This window comes from Varroa jacobsoni, unplaced genomic scaffold, assembly GCF_002532875.2.
Source record: "Varroa jacobsoni isolate VJ856 unplaced genomic scaffold, vjacob_1.0 scaffold_387, whole genome shotgun sequence".
NCBI lineage: Eukaryota > Metazoa > Arthropoda > Arachnida > Mesostigmata > Varroidae > Varroa > Varroa jacobsoni.
The window spans coordinates 45,570-60,514 of record NW_019213289.1 but is presented as its reverse complement, the minus strand read 5'-3'; the positions used below and the strand labels follow the sequence as shown (position 1 = coordinate 60,514).

The 14,945-nt window shown below is 42.0% G+C and overlaps 2 protein-coding genes across 4 annotated transcripts in view; one reads left to right on the top strand and one right to left on the bottom strand.

The window, feature by feature from the left end:
* The window catches only part of LOC111259945 (uncharacterized), a 6,772-nt gene extending 3,164 nt beyond the window's left edge, over positions 1–3,608 (top strand). For both annotated transcript variants that reach the window (XM_022832357.2, XM_022832355.2), the window contains exons 4-8: positions 49–165; positions 902–1,070; positions 1,367–1,879; positions 2,116–2,261; positions 3,215–3,608. In XM_022832357.2, coding sequence (XP_022688092.1) covers positions 49–165; positions 902–1,070; positions 1,367–1,879; positions 2,116–2,261; positions 3,215–3,497 — 1,228 coding nt within the window. In that variant the 3' untranslated portion in view covers positions 3,498–3,608. The remainder of the gene's footprint in view (positions 1–48; positions 166–901; positions 1,071–1,366; positions 1,880–2,115; positions 2,262–3,214) is intronic.
* A 615-nt stretch (positions 3,609–4,223) lies between these two features.
* Rich (Guanine nucleotide exchange factor subunit Rich) overlaps positions 4,224–14,945 on the bottom strand; it is a 21,008-nt gene continuing 10,286 nt past the window's right edge. Inside the window, exons 3-10 of one of the 2 annotated variants that reach the window (XM_022832354.2) lie at positions 13,548–13,752; positions 13,038–13,352; positions 10,235–12,380; positions 9,840–10,084; positions 8,535–8,975; positions 8,002–8,224; positions 7,443–7,732; positions 4,224–7,064 (exon numbers count right to left, since the gene is read on the bottom strand). In XM_022832354.2, coding sequence (XP_022688089.1) covers positions 6,886–7,064; positions 7,443–7,732; positions 8,002–8,224; positions 8,535–8,975; positions 9,840–10,084; positions 10,235–12,380; positions 13,038–13,352; positions 13,548–13,752 — 4,044 coding nt within the window. In that variant the 3' untranslated portion in view covers positions 4,224–6,885. Of the gene's footprint in view, positions 7,065–7,442; positions 7,772–8,001; positions 8,225–8,534; positions 8,976–9,839; positions 10,085–10,234; positions 12,381–13,037; positions 13,353–13,547; positions 13,753–14,945 lie in introns of those variants that run through there. The other variant, XM_086968093.1, reaches the window with a different exon arrangement.

Here is a 14,945-nt window from a genome sequence, read left to right as displayed (position 1 = left end):
TAGTATCATTGAATTACTAATAGCAATTGGCTTTTCTGTCTTTTATAGGCGGTTTCGACTAGCGGAAAAGGGTCCTGAACTTGAAAGTCTGATCACAAAAAAGCCAGATACGGAACAGGCGTGCTCAGCTGGGGCAGGTGACACGATTGCAACGCAGGATGCTCAGTACGTGTACATTGTGGGAGTGTATGCAATACGAACTACCAGTGCGAGGAAGTAGAAAACTTCTATTCGAAGCACTGTTAAAATGAAGAGTACTAATCACAACATCAGCCTGTTCCTACAACAGCAAGATTTAGTTAGTACTAACGGGAAAGCAATGGAATACCGCTAAATACGCTCTTCTAAGGAATAAGAGAGCCATTTGTTTCAGCTTATTATTATTTAGCTCAGACCATAGTAAGTGGTATTCCATTACTTTTTTTTTGAGACAAATATTTAGTACTAAGTAACAGGTTTTGCGTGGCCCATTTCGTAGGGTTCTGTATGTAAGCTCTTTGAAAACTTATTTTTGACTCCCAGAGAAACTTTAATTTTATTAAAATTTACAGTACATCGTCAGATACAGTCGGCGATTTGTTTCTACTATTTAAAAGGTGACGTTTAATGAAATTATATATTCTTGTTTGATAATCTCTAAAGCATCTAGAATTTTTTTTTCTAGAATTTTGCGGCCTCCCGAATGGTCATTGTGAATTCTTAAGAGACCTAATAAATCTATCGACTGAAGCCTGAACTACGTTCACACACTTCCTTTGATTTCATCCCTAATGATGAAATCTTCTGTTTCTTATACTGAACTATTAGAGCTGGAGTCTCCCAAAAAAGGACAGACCTTTAGTATTATTATACGGCTATTCGCCTATATTTAATCGCTAAATTGGTCCCTACTTGTAAACAGCAAAGGCTCACAGGAACCATCCATCAAGGTAGAGGGACGTGGCGTGGACTGGGCGTCCGCAACAGCCAAGGCAGTACTGGAACAACCTCGACGCGGGTCAGACCCATACGGGGGTATCATTGAACTGTGCAAGCAGAAAATGCCCGCGCGTTTCGCAGACGTTTTGGAGGCATGTATCTTTTTCGGGAGTAGCAACCAGCATTTCCAATACTAGAAATAATATAACAATAATCGCTCTTGAATAGTTCCAAAAGTTTTGCCATTTTTGTCCAAATAAACCCTCAGACTCTCTAATGATATATTTGAGCTGGCTATATGCCACGCTATACCGCTGTATACAGAAATATTTCATGCACCCGTCAGTGCCAAGGAATAGCAGTAAAGGAAATAAATACTCAACCGTACTGAAGTCAATACTTCATCCTACATTTGTAAATTAATGAGAGGTCACCTGTTTGATTTTAGCTTAAGCATCCAGAAGATTTGTACACGTTCATTGGCCGGACAGCGGATGGAGTGCTATACCGATTTCAAGCGACAAATATGAATTTCATCGTGAAAATTTTTCCTGTATTTAGTGAGTCGATTGCTGATAAGGAGCGACTCCTTCGCAGCTTGATGTTCTTAAATCGACTGCATACCTCGCCGTCGAGGTTCTTGTGCAGGAACTTCGTCGAGATCGAAGGCGCAGCGTTTGTGCAGGATAATTTCCCGTCAAGTTTGCTCAATCTAGCAGCTGCTTCGCACACGAAAACCACCAGCGCCAATCACACCGGCGACGCAACGACCCCCAGAGATCCATTTTACGTTTGCCGAAATTATCTGGTCGTCTCGATGGAGCCTGCAGGCATGCCTTTCAGTCGTTGCCTGATAAAGAACGCCGCTCAAGCCAAAAGTATTGTACAACAACTATGCTTTACCTTGGCTGTCGGAGAGCGATTTGCCGGCTACACAGTTCATGTGGCTGACGTTGACAAGGTAAATACCATTATTTTTCGGTCAACGTCGCCTTATATAAGGCCTTATTATATGAATAAATTTTTACGAAAAAAGGCTTTTGTGATGAGCTGCTGTCCGGCTTGCTGACGAGAGTAATTTGCAATATGCAAGTATATTATTAGAGAGAGAGTATTGAATTTTGTCATTAAATGGAGCCGCTAATCGAATCATATGCAAAAAACTGAAATTAACCCGTTCACAACTATGATTTGCAGGTTTATCTAAAGTCTACGGAGAAGGGCAAGATCGATTTTCGACTCGATGGAATCTCAGTAGCGGTCAGGCTGATTGACGGGGTTATTGCTAAACTAGGTGGAACATCTTTCTCTCTCGGCAGTGCGTCACTCAACGAGAATCAGCTGTTAGTATCCTTTAAGATGCATTTAGCTTAAGTGTCTTGTCCATTTGTGTTATAAACATTTTTGAGACTATTTTATAAAAAGTAAGCCCCTTAGTTTTACAACGTAACTCGGGGTTGCCCAGTGAATGACAAGTTTCACAGCACACGTTACCGAAAGGTGCTTGGAAGGCAGTGATGGCCGCATGGGCGATCAAATCGGTTCATCGCCACCCGCTTGCAATTGCTTTCAGCGTTTCCACTTCAAAGTAGCCGCGATTACGACGTATGGGATACATCTGATTTGAGATCTCTCAATACAACCTTTTTAACAATTAAACCGCGTTAAAGCTTTTTCACCTGAAGCATTGGGCTGCCCGTGGTGATTTGAAGTTGCTTCGGGTACCTCCTAACTGGCCCGTCAGTCCTGCCTAAAGATCTAATGCGTCGCTTTATGCTCCCGAAAACGAAGGCCTTAAACATGTTTGATCCTAGAAACTAGGGGGTCAAAACTTCGCGAGTATTGATAGGGTCGTTTTGCTTTTCAGGTGCGAGTAGAAATACGAGTGGAAAAACAAACCTACTAAATAAACATGCCGGCAATATCCGTGCAGGGATCCTACTAGAACTTTTGTAGTGGGGAAATGCTAGATACCATACCAACTGATGCCCTATGCCTCTAGGACACCACTGTTAACTAGTGTTATAGCAGAGCAAGGCTCATGTAATTCATGTGATGCAAACATTTTAGATGGTTCTACACAGAGTATTGGAATTGTGTTATTAACCTGTAGTAGTAAGAAGAAGTAGAAGCTCAGCTCTTAAGAGTTGAGCTTCACGAAAAAGGCATACGACACTGTAAATACGAGAGTTGCGCACATTAGAGTAATAAAATGATTCATTTTTGTAAAACACTGCGTAGATAAACAACAGTCGTTGTCAAAATCGTTTACCCTGTCCATACCGAACTCTTTCAGAATCGAAGCCGCTGATCGTCGTATACCGAGGACGTTTGACCGAAATGTCGAGTTCCTTTCGAGAGTCGTCAGGTTATTACTTGAACGGATCCCGCGAGATATCGATCCAAACACTATTCGAGATGAGCAGAAAATCATTTTCGATCTCAAGGACATTGAAAGTCACTTAAGAAACTTCGACTGCGTCTATCGCTTCACAATGTTTAAATTTATCCAGCCCAGACAGTCGCTCGCAGTGGTTAGCGTCAATGGACCGAAACTCGCTCATAATTTCGGCGTTTAATAAGGAACTCTAATGAGCATCTTCGAATACGGGAATACAGACCGTTTGTTTTTAAAAGGGACAAAAGCCTAGACCATTACGATAACACAAAATATATTTACCTATTACAAACCCGTTCTTTCTTCATATGGAGTAGCTGGTTAAGGTCAAACAATGAGCTCGAGGTGATAGCGTTGTTGGCTGGTATAACCCTCAGATTTGGCGACAAGGGAACATTCTCCAAATTCGAATTAAATTTCCGTACGCAAATATGTGGTAAGCAGTCGTTTTTGCCTAAAGCAAATGAATGTATTTTATAGCTAAAAGAGGTTCAATGTATGACTCTTTTTCTAGAAAGTTACCCTTCCCGCATGGTTGGATTATCACAAATGCATTTAACCCTTTGCCTCAGAAAGCAAACCTCTCCCTTTAAATTCAACAAACGTCTCGTCCGATATGTGTTTTAAACTTTAGGTCTTATCGCATAGTCTATGATGTGTCGAAGAAGTTTTAAGCTAAAGGTCTTAACTTGAACAAAATATTGTTCGTACTCTCTAGGCCAAGACGTCCCATAAAAATGAATAGCCTTTACTCTAGCGTTCCTGTAATTTCAACGTTCGTTTCTCAATACCAGTCTCGGACTTATTTGAGCATTTGTTGTAATTGTCAAAAAAAGTACTATATATCATCATATATTTATATATGCGGTGTACCACTTGAAACAAATTAAGGGAAAACATAATATGATACGGTTCTATTCGACAGATTCTTTATTTTTTGATTATCGTCATCATAGGCATTGTTCATCACACAGCATTTGAACGTCACCTTCCTTCTTGCCATTTTGTAATCTCTGTCTCTTCTCGTTTTTTTTACAAACATTTTTGTGATCTTTTGTCATCCATCTGTTGCCCGCTTCGTGCATTCTAGAGGTGAAATGCATCACAAACGTATTTGTTTCCAAAACACTATTTAGCTCTCTATTGCCAACTGATCTTGAAACTTTCATTACAGAAAAAATATTACCTCTTACTTCTTCACGTTTGTTATTATTACAAGTTTTTATTCGAACTATTACGTTTATTACATGAAATATATGACGATCGATCATCGGTTCACCGACAAAGGGTAGGAGGGTTACTTGCCGTTCTTTTTCCGTGGACAAAATAACCACCTTAACACCCGGCCAGCCACGTTCTACATGCGTTCCTCTCTAATTAATCTAACGTGAATTATTGCTGATGCCAAAGTTCTATACAGCACGTTTCCCTAAACCTGACAGTAACACGTATCTAGCTAGCTCGCCATCGAAAATTTTAGGCATTTCATCTTCACTGCCACACGGCTGTAGGCTGAGAACGCGACACACGACTGGCAGAGGTCACTGAATTACGTGTATATACTTTTCGCTTTCCTCTCGTTTCGTCTATTTATCTACATATAATTCTGTCATTGTGTTATTTTAATATTTAATAAGCTCAGACGGTTTCGTGTGTTCTGTAGATTTTTCATCTTCATACATTACATTTTGTTATTACCTTTGTTAAAGATTAATGAGATTCAATTAACGACCATTCGAACCCTATATAATCCTGTTCTGTATTTCCATAGTCTATACGAGGTGTTACAAGTATGTCGTAGACCGTTTCTTCGTCGATTGTTCTTTCTATCAGTTCTTTTTGGCACAAACACGTTCTCCGACGCCTCAAGTAGGCGCCTAATCGGGTTGTCACAACGAAGGCTGATATAAACAAAATGCGAACACTGGAAAAAAAACATTGTTTTTCCAAGGCTGAGTGAAACCAACGCTATTTGTACTGTGACAACAACAACGATCTGCGCGATGTTCGTAGTGATTTTGATAAGGCGCAAGGAACCTGTTCAACTCTATCTATTCTATATCGAATAAAAGTAGTAGTGACGACCGTAAGCAATTTCGTTTCCGGTTAGTTCACTTGCTGGTCCATACAGAACCCAATCACCGTTTTCGACAAAATGTTTTAGCTTGCTGTTGTTACCTTCGATACGTTTTAAAGACAATTATACTTCCAGTCGTCATTTTCCAAGTGTAAATCCGACTGTAAGGCTTATAGAATACAAGAATTATATATTTGAAAGATGCCAGTCTTATTTAATGATAGACGTTGAAAAACAAGCTGCACTATCATGCGGATACATCAAGTTTACTGAGAATATATCATGATGAAGGAAAAGCTTCCGTCTTATTCTGGGTCGGGAGCAAACACAATTGGTAAGCGTTGTGCTCTATGATGGTGCAGCCGAGCAAGTGTCAATTTTCGCGCAATCGGATGTTCCTAATATATATAATTATATACATAAGAAAAGGAAAATTCCGATGCGCGAGTATTGATGCTTACGTGCTCGATGGTATATATGAGTTGTATAAATTCACTCAGACATTTTTGCTTTGAAATTTGTTTGTTGGACTATTCGGCCTTGTCCACCAAGATCGTTTTCACTTTCAAACGCTCTATTATTTATGTACATATTCTAAATACAGCCACGGGACAATCCTACGCGGAATGTACGACCTCGGAACACATTTATGTATCTCTTCTCCAAACAATTCAAAACTAAGTTAAACAAAGTGCGCTGAGAGGAAATGTCCATCGGGAACAAACGCTCCGATGAAACTACGCATATATCGTATATTAAGTCATCTATTCAACTTATAATGTCCACGATTCGATAATCGTAGCACAATGATTCTGGCTATTTGTCTCGTCGTCGTCATATATAGATGGATCTGCATATCAGCATCTACCTTTCAGCTCATTAAACGTTCTCTATTCGAATCCCAGACGCTACAGTGGTACTTCCCCAATTTTGCATCGCTGATATCTGAAAAACCGCCATTTCATGATGTACACTTGCCCTCGGCCCTGGACGGTATCTACAATCGTCACAACACTACCTTCTTCAACGAAGACTTTCGCTAGTTCCTTTGCCCCTAGTTTTCATATCTCGTATTCGTATTCTCTCCTATTTGTTACAGATATTAACAGTACAACTGTTGTAGTTGTTTTTCTACTGTACGATTTGCATCTTGATGAATTCTGCCCTAGCCATACCGACGTTTACGTTCGTGCCGTCACCATCCTTGTACCAATGAATAATTAGGTAAGTCAGACCAAACAGGATCTGTCGGATAATAGTTATTGTATAATGTTACGATTAAATTTCAAGAACGTATTAGATGATTCGAATTTTGCGGCTACCAATAGCGTCTAGCGCTGTATATCACTTCTGTAAGCATATCCCAGATTAGTATATCCGCTGTTTTCTGTAATCGTTCTCTTGTATTTTAGTCGTTGTCTTATATTCATCAGAGTCTGAACCCTTTAGACGTTGATTTATACAGAACTACCGCGGCTACTAGCCATTTCCGCTACTGTAAAATGCAGCCACCGTCGCCCTCGTCATCGTCAGAATCTCGGCGGAAACTCTCGACAGGTCGAGAGAGATCTTCAAGCATCTCATGATTGGCCATTGTCCGTCGAGGCGAGAGATTTGGCTGGGATGTTGAGTGACTCAAACTGGCTGTCGCTTCCAGCCGAACTTCCTCTTCTGGAATCAGAAGATGACAGAATACGCAGCTCAAATCATCACCGAACGGCAAAGGGCATGTTAAGGAGACTTTTTACTGGCGAAGGGAGAGGAAGAAAAGGGACTAAAGTTAAAACTTTTCTTGTTAGAAAACACCGCGAAGCCTTTAGAATTAAACGATTTAGCTAAGCATCTGGGGTTGTATCGTAATCCACTAATATCTACATTAAATCTTTCCTATATATAGAGTGCAAGAGAATCGTTTAATATGGAAGTTACAGACAAATCACTGCAGTGGAACACACAAATGACCATAGCAAAGAGGCTTACTACGCTACAGTCGTTCTTGCTTAGAAAAGATCCATGTAGAATTTAATAACTGATGTGAGTTACACTTGCCATGATCTAAAGGCTGTAGTTTACACCGGTTTACGTCGAAGCTATCCTCCTTGGCAAGGTCACTTTCGTTAGAATCTGCACTTGGCGGGCGCTGCTTTAGCGGCGTTTCCGGCACCGGAGCGCCAACGGGCGCTACGGCCCCGCTGATACCAGTTTCCCGCTCGACGAGCGAACCTACCGGTTCGTTCGATAAGCCTGAACCTTTCAATAAGGGCGGCAGCTGCAGGCTCTGCTTAAGACTGCGATTAATCTGAGCAAATACATTCTGAAAGAATGGACGGTATCCGGCGCTGCCATCGTCCACAAATCAAATTCATATGACAAGCCCACTTGAAACAATATAGAAGAGGTTTAGAATGAAAGGTGCTAAATGATTATCTAATTTGATTAGCTAACTTAGTTACAAGTTAGCTAATCAAAAATAAATGACCGTGTATCGGACAACATAGCAATCAACTATCTAGTGCTGTATGTAACGTGCGTCCATGATATTAGCGTGTATTAACGAACGTACAGTTGAACGCTGTCTGGCTCAGAAATCATTCAACATACTTCTTACCATTCTTTGTGCGCCCAATGGTCTAGCGTTTGTACTGCTTGTCTATGTACAGTTGAGCGAAGCGCGAGTCTTACAACTATTGTTGGCTGATTGAGTATGACTGCACATAATAGCGTCCAATCACTGCACTCGTGTGTTGTTAGAAGCTCGCTAACGTGTAACAACTGACGTATCACTAAATCACGTTCGGAGGCCCGACCCGAGTTCCAACCGTCAGACGCTCCTGCAATTTTAGTGTTCCAAAAAAATTGGGCCAAACAAAAGAAACTTGTTAGGTAGAGCTATCTGGTGTTGTCGCACAGAAAAAAAGAAATTTCTAACTATGCCGTTGAGAACGGGCCACGCGAATCCTGCGATTCATCTGTTTCCTCCTTCGTAAAGGGCGATACTATAAATTAATGTTGACTGCATTGTATGCATTGCAAGACAGATGTTTTTTTAACAGTTGATCTCTAGGTTTTGGGTTGCTCGTTACAGACAGAGTCCGGTTTTTAAGTTAGCCACTGTGGGTTCACGAGAAGTCGACGACTCACCGAATTTTCGATCTTCCGTGTTGTTTGGGCTATTGTTTCCTGATGCACTGCACACATTGACGGCCATGGTGCTAACTGTATCCTGCTGTTCGAGTTGCCAACTGCCCGTCTCAGAAACACATAAAGAATCACAGTCGGTGTTTCGTACCACATAAACTTGACCCCCGCTTAATGTAATGCTTTCACCATTGTGCTGGTCAGTTAATCCGTCACCGTTACGGTTTTCTGCATTCATAGTACCCCCCATGGTATGTTTTTTAACCGTTGTATCCATAACATCCCCTTCAGCTAGTGACGGGGTTTGAAACGGCACGTCGATCGATGTAATGCCGGAATCCGAGGCCATACTAGAACTGCGCGCTGCCTGGCCCCCGTTTAACATCAAGTTGACAACCCCAGAAGGACTGTTTGTAGGCGATTCACTTGATGTACTACTCACATCTAAAAAGAATACATCGATATAAGCGAACGAAATTATAGTATGTTAAAATGTTCATAAATTACGCCGCGATGTTTTATAAAGAATATGCCAAGGTCGTGAAATATTTAAAGATCGCTTGGAAAGGATATGAAATATAACATTGAGTTGTTGTTATTATTACTTTTGCCGGGTCCAAAAAATCATCGCCACTCGACTTGTGCGCTATTAAGCAACACTACACTTGTACGAGATTTCCGGAAGTCCAGTTTATACCATTAACATTCAAGCTCATAACTATCTCATTCATTAATCGCAAGCATACACATCGAACGTTACGAAACTGTTACTTTAACATTATATCAGTCCAGCTTGACCTGGATTCTCGAGCTATGTATTCCGTTTAACTGCAATTTTTCTATGCCTTTGTTACCCTATAACCGTCTCTTTGGCACAATATCAGTATTGTTCCATTTAACGTAAGTCGCCTTGTAATTTTCAAATTTACGTCACTCGGGATAGAGCCAATCGGCGATCAGAGTACGTCAGAATTTCTTAACCCATTTCCAACAGCAGGACTTCGGGACAGAAATTAAAAATACACATTTTCTCTAAAAGTCCTATTTTTATGCCTGAGCTGCTGCTGAAAAACTGAGCAGCCTCCATATTTTGTAGCCACAGAAATTCTCAACCCCTCTGTTGAGAACATTACCTGATTCACTTTAAAATATTTGTAAGAACTGCTTATGCTAGTTATTAGTTAAATGAAGGATAAACATAATTGTAAGGACGCATGGCGCTCACCCAGACTGCAGCAACGCTTACCATTACATACAACTGGCTCAAATAAAAGCTATAATAAAAAGCCTTAAAATATTCGTACTTACCGCTACTCGGTACATATGACGGATACGGAAACTCGAAGTCTCGATGGAGATTCTTCAGGGCTAGAGGGTAATCTTCTACTCTGGCTGCCTTAAAACGTTCTTTCGATAAAAATGTAGCTAGTGGAAAATCTAGATAAGCAACCAAGTGACCGAATTTTCGTAATTGCCCTGCCTGGAGCAACTTTCGAGAAAAACGCATAAGGATTACATCGATGAATGCTTCGTTCATGACGTCAGAATCATCCCTAAAAAGAGGAAAAAAACTATTGTTATTAACAAGCGAGTTGACACAACCGAACACAATTGATATACCCTCCTCACACCTCTTACAAAACCAGCCACTTTTATGTCTTATAAGGTCCTATGATATTTAATGAAGTAAACAAATCGCTCACCGGGAGGTACTCGTAGGAAGTTTGGGCTGAGTGTTTGGAGTCTTGTGTTCCATCGAAGAGATGTCACTCTTCGACGAGAGACGCTGTCGACTATTTTGGCTTTGCGGTGGGCCCATCATCGAAGCCATCATCAACGTGATGTCCTCATCCGGTTTGACTGGCACAACGGACGGGCCAGGACCGCCCTTAGTCCCCTTGTTGGCGGGCAAAAGTGAAGGTAGGAGCGACGCTCGCGGTGGAGACTCAACATCGGCCGGGTCAATAGCCTTAAGGAAGCGGATTATGTCCTTGGCAAGCTGCCATTTACCGGCATCTAGAGCCGAACCTAGTAGAATGGTAGCGTGCTGTCGGGACACGAGCGCCACCTCGAGGTTTTGCAGAACGAGTAGATAGGATGTGGCCGTTTCGAGTTGACCCTGCAGGATACATTCTTGGAATAAGTCCTTGGGATTGCCAACGGCAGCGAACAGATGCGGCCAAAGAGCCAGCTCCGTCTTGCGAGCACATTGTACCACCGTGGTGAGGAAGACCGGAAACTCGCGGATAAAATCGATCACCCGTGGGAGAAGGGCATCGGGAATCGGGTTTGAAGAATTTGCTTCTTCTTCTAAGACTTCATGAAGCAAAAGCTCCAGCGAGTGATTGAAGTACGGCAGATGACTGCAACTGTTCGCGATTTGCCATGCATGGCTGCCCAGGTTTCGCACGAGCAACTTGTTGATAATTGGATGCAGATATACCTGACTGGATTTTGACACCACGCAGTGAGGAAACCTTGGAAAGAGACTTTGGATCGACACGTCGCTTTCAGCTCCAAGAACGATCACCTCGTTGAATAATACAGCCAACGGATATATGTGGATCTTGATTGCTAGCATGATCCGCTTTGACATAAAGTTGTGCTGCTTGTCAGCTGCTGGGAACAGTGGCAGCCATATCTGCATGCCCGCAGCGCCGCACGCAATATACAGGGCTTGCGTGAGGTGGGGCATTTTCGGGTTTGAAGTGCACGAGATCCACATGTTTTCTACACTTGAAGCGAGGACGATTGGATTACTATAAGCGCACTCGCTCAGTTCAGCCGATGGAGGCGCTACCGAAGGTCGTCTCGCCGCTGCGAAGACGTCTTGTTGAAGCAGATAAAGACGGCCGCATACGTTTAACAAGATTGATTCCGGTCGCTTTTGAATATAAGCCGGGATCGTGGACACGGAAAGGTTCGTCAACGTAGCCGATATTACACAGAGGCAATGCGGTAACAGGCTGGAGACATCGATGTTCTCGAGACGAACTAACTGAATGCCTGCCTCTGATGGCGATGTTAGCCGCTGCATGAGGTAGATGTTAATGTGCGAATTCGACATGAACGCCAACATTTTGTCTTCGCATGTTGACAAATGCAGAACCTGCGCGTCGCACTTCTGTATATAGGCATTACTATTGTCAAGCTTCTCGTCACGTGGATACATTCGAATCTCATCGGAAGGATCTTTGAGATTGACACATCCGCAAACAACGTACTCAGACCACCAAAGCAAGCCGCCCGCGATTATGAAATCCTGCTCTTGGGTTTCGTTACCAAAGAATTTCCATTTTTTTGATTGGAGTGAGTATATGCAAAAACCGTATTTTCCGGCGACGCAAAGGTTGCTGCCGTCACGGTCGATGCACGAATAGCGGACAGGTCCGTTAAGGCCGAGGTACGTGCTTGGTATGGGCACATGGATCCAATGCTTGTTGGCCGAGTGGTTTTCGAGACTAGGGCCCGTCCATGGCGATCCGGGTTCATTGCTTGTCTTTGCTAGCGCGTCTTTCGAGCTGATTAAAACACTGGTAGCACCCTGTAGCAATATCTTCTGTTGATCGCATTGCGGCGCCGGGTTGAGAGTAGCTGCCGCCTTCATGAATCCTAGCAAACAGATGTCTTCCTTGTCAGAGCCTAACCAGAGATTATATCCGTCAAAGCCCCACTCCATGGCACGAATCTGGATTCGGCAATATGGTGATTCCCAATTGAGCGAACAGAAAATCAAGGATCCAAACACGGACCACACAGCAACACCGCAATTCTCCCAGGCCACAGCTACGGCCGTATTATCGGGTGTCCATTGAATGCACTTCACCGCGCCCGCAACCTTGCTCACATCTGTAAAACAGTTACGATATAAGTAACCGTTTGGTTGCAACGGTACAGCTTGTACCATTTCAACTATCATAAGCATTGCCTTTTTAGCTGGCTTACTGCAAATCTTGATACATCTGTTCAATACCACTAATTAGTACTTCTAGTCACTTAGTGACTATTCAATTATCAACAGCCTTTGAAGTGCATCCACAGCGAATTGCCGTGAAGGTAAAGGAGGGCACAATCTAGATTTTTTAAAGGAACCCATTATAACAGATGCATGTCTCACACGCACATTGGCTAGCATAACTCTTCGCCTACGTCCAACGCCTCAGTCTACTAATATCGGTCAATGGCTTTAGTGTCATACCACAAAAAATAAAAAATATTGCCCAATATTATTTTAAGGTTGAAAATTTTGAAAATGATTCCACAATGTCGTTCAAGTGACAAATATATCACCGTCATATATAAATAGATGTATCACCGTTGCTAATTTGACTCGATTACATTAGGTAGTGTATGTCGAGAGCTTTCGATAGTTCCGTTGAACACAAAAGAAGTGTCATATCTAATTAGATTAATCCATTTCGACTTATTCGTTAATTAACGAAATTTGTTAATAAAAAAAAAAGGACAAACATATGATGCAAGTACGTGTCCCTGTCCGTAACCAACCTGGGAAGTCCTTGTCACTGAGCATTAACTTGTGAGAGAGTACAAAAGTCACCGTCACCTCATCAAGATAATAAACTACACCCTCGGAATCGCTCAGTCCATACGCGATTAGCCGGTACCGGTGATTAACAGCGGTGCAGGTTGCTTTCGTAACGTCCATAATCCAAACACCTTTAACCTCTCCTGGAGAGAATCTGTTCGTCGTCGCCATAATGACGCCGGCACGCCCATTGGCGAACACTATTGACAACGAACCAATCAATGGTAAATACTGAACATCAACGACCTCGTATGTCTCGTTCGTGAAACTGCTTCCTGAAAGGGAGATAAGAACGTAAAGAAGCATTTGTACATAGTATGTCAACGATTTAATACGGGACTGAATCTTCCAGGAACATCTGAACATGCTGAAATGGGATGAAAGCGAAACCTGTGCAGCTCTGCAACGTGGATTTTTATAGAGCACATTCTACAAACTATCTATGTAACTATTGTTATCAATATACTTACTCCAAGTGTATACTTCAGAGGCAAACTTCACTTCCTTGAGGTCGATGGTAAGGTCATCCTGAATTTGACCGTCCCATGCCAGCCGTAAAATACGGCCGTCTTCCTGAGCGACCAGAAGTTCATCCCGGAACGACAGAAGTGCTGATACCTTGCACGGAAGAGTACATTCTCCTCCAGAGGATAACACGATAGGATACACCTTATCCTGAAATCAACAAACACCAAATAAAATAAAGATTTGCCCGCGACTAAATAACACGTGATTTTTGGTCAGATACATTTAGGAAGTTCCGTCAAGTTTTTAAAAACTCGTTACTGCCAGCGGCCGTTTTGTTTGGTTTCCTGAATGAAGTAAATCAAAACAGGAGAACAACTATTGTATTTTTTGTTTCAGCTTAAAAGCTATTACGATATAAAATCACTAAATCGAGTTTTGCCACGGGGGAACATGGCTTAATATTACAAATAACCGCATGGACATCAGGTGTTGTGGGAGATTTTTAAAATTTCATAGACATTTGCGTACAAAAAGTTCGCGGAAACTATCCATAACGTTTGAAAAACACCTAAGTGTTTTTTCTCAGTTCAATTTAACCAATCTTATATATAGAACCAAATATAACTAATAATTATTACAACCAACTAAATATTATAGTCTAAGTCCGGATCTGTTGTACACAACACATTTGGTATGCCACTGCAATAAACCCAATAGAGCAGCATCGTAAAAAAGGGCACCCACCCATAGCAGTTGGCCTACCTGTCGTCAGAACAACACCTTTTTCCCGGACGACAAGCCTTCGACATCGGTCTCTGATACACACACAAATGGGCGCAGAAATCAATGCCCTCCAGACAATGCCAGTGCCTATTATTATATTTCTCCTGGCTTGAGGCTCTGTTAGAACATCGCGCGCGATAATACGTGCACCTTTGTCACGAGAGTACCTATCTTTTGCCTTTTTTTTTACGTAAGCTTTAGCTGATGTCAACGTAACTTGATGCAAATAGGAATAAACTAGGTTATTACAAATAATAGACCGTTTTTTTTCTGTCCCTACCATCAGGCTCTTAGTTTCTGTTGGTTTTTATCCTTTACAGAATGCGGAAAAAATCACATCCATGGATTGCCGATTTCGCGGCTGTAGTAAACCCAGATAAGTGTGTTAGCTTTCTCCCAATATTTATTCCTCCAGCGGACCAGATGCTGCCGCCCTTGGCCTGTTCAGATATGACGCCGTGGAATTGCTTACCTCCGGACTAATCATATAACCTCGGTATCCTAAAAATCACCTGTAGCTTTGTTTATGCTTACTTGTACGTAATTACCACTTTCAACGTGCAATATAACCTTTACAGTTTCCACGCATTCGTTAGTCCGGATCTAAATGCAGCTGT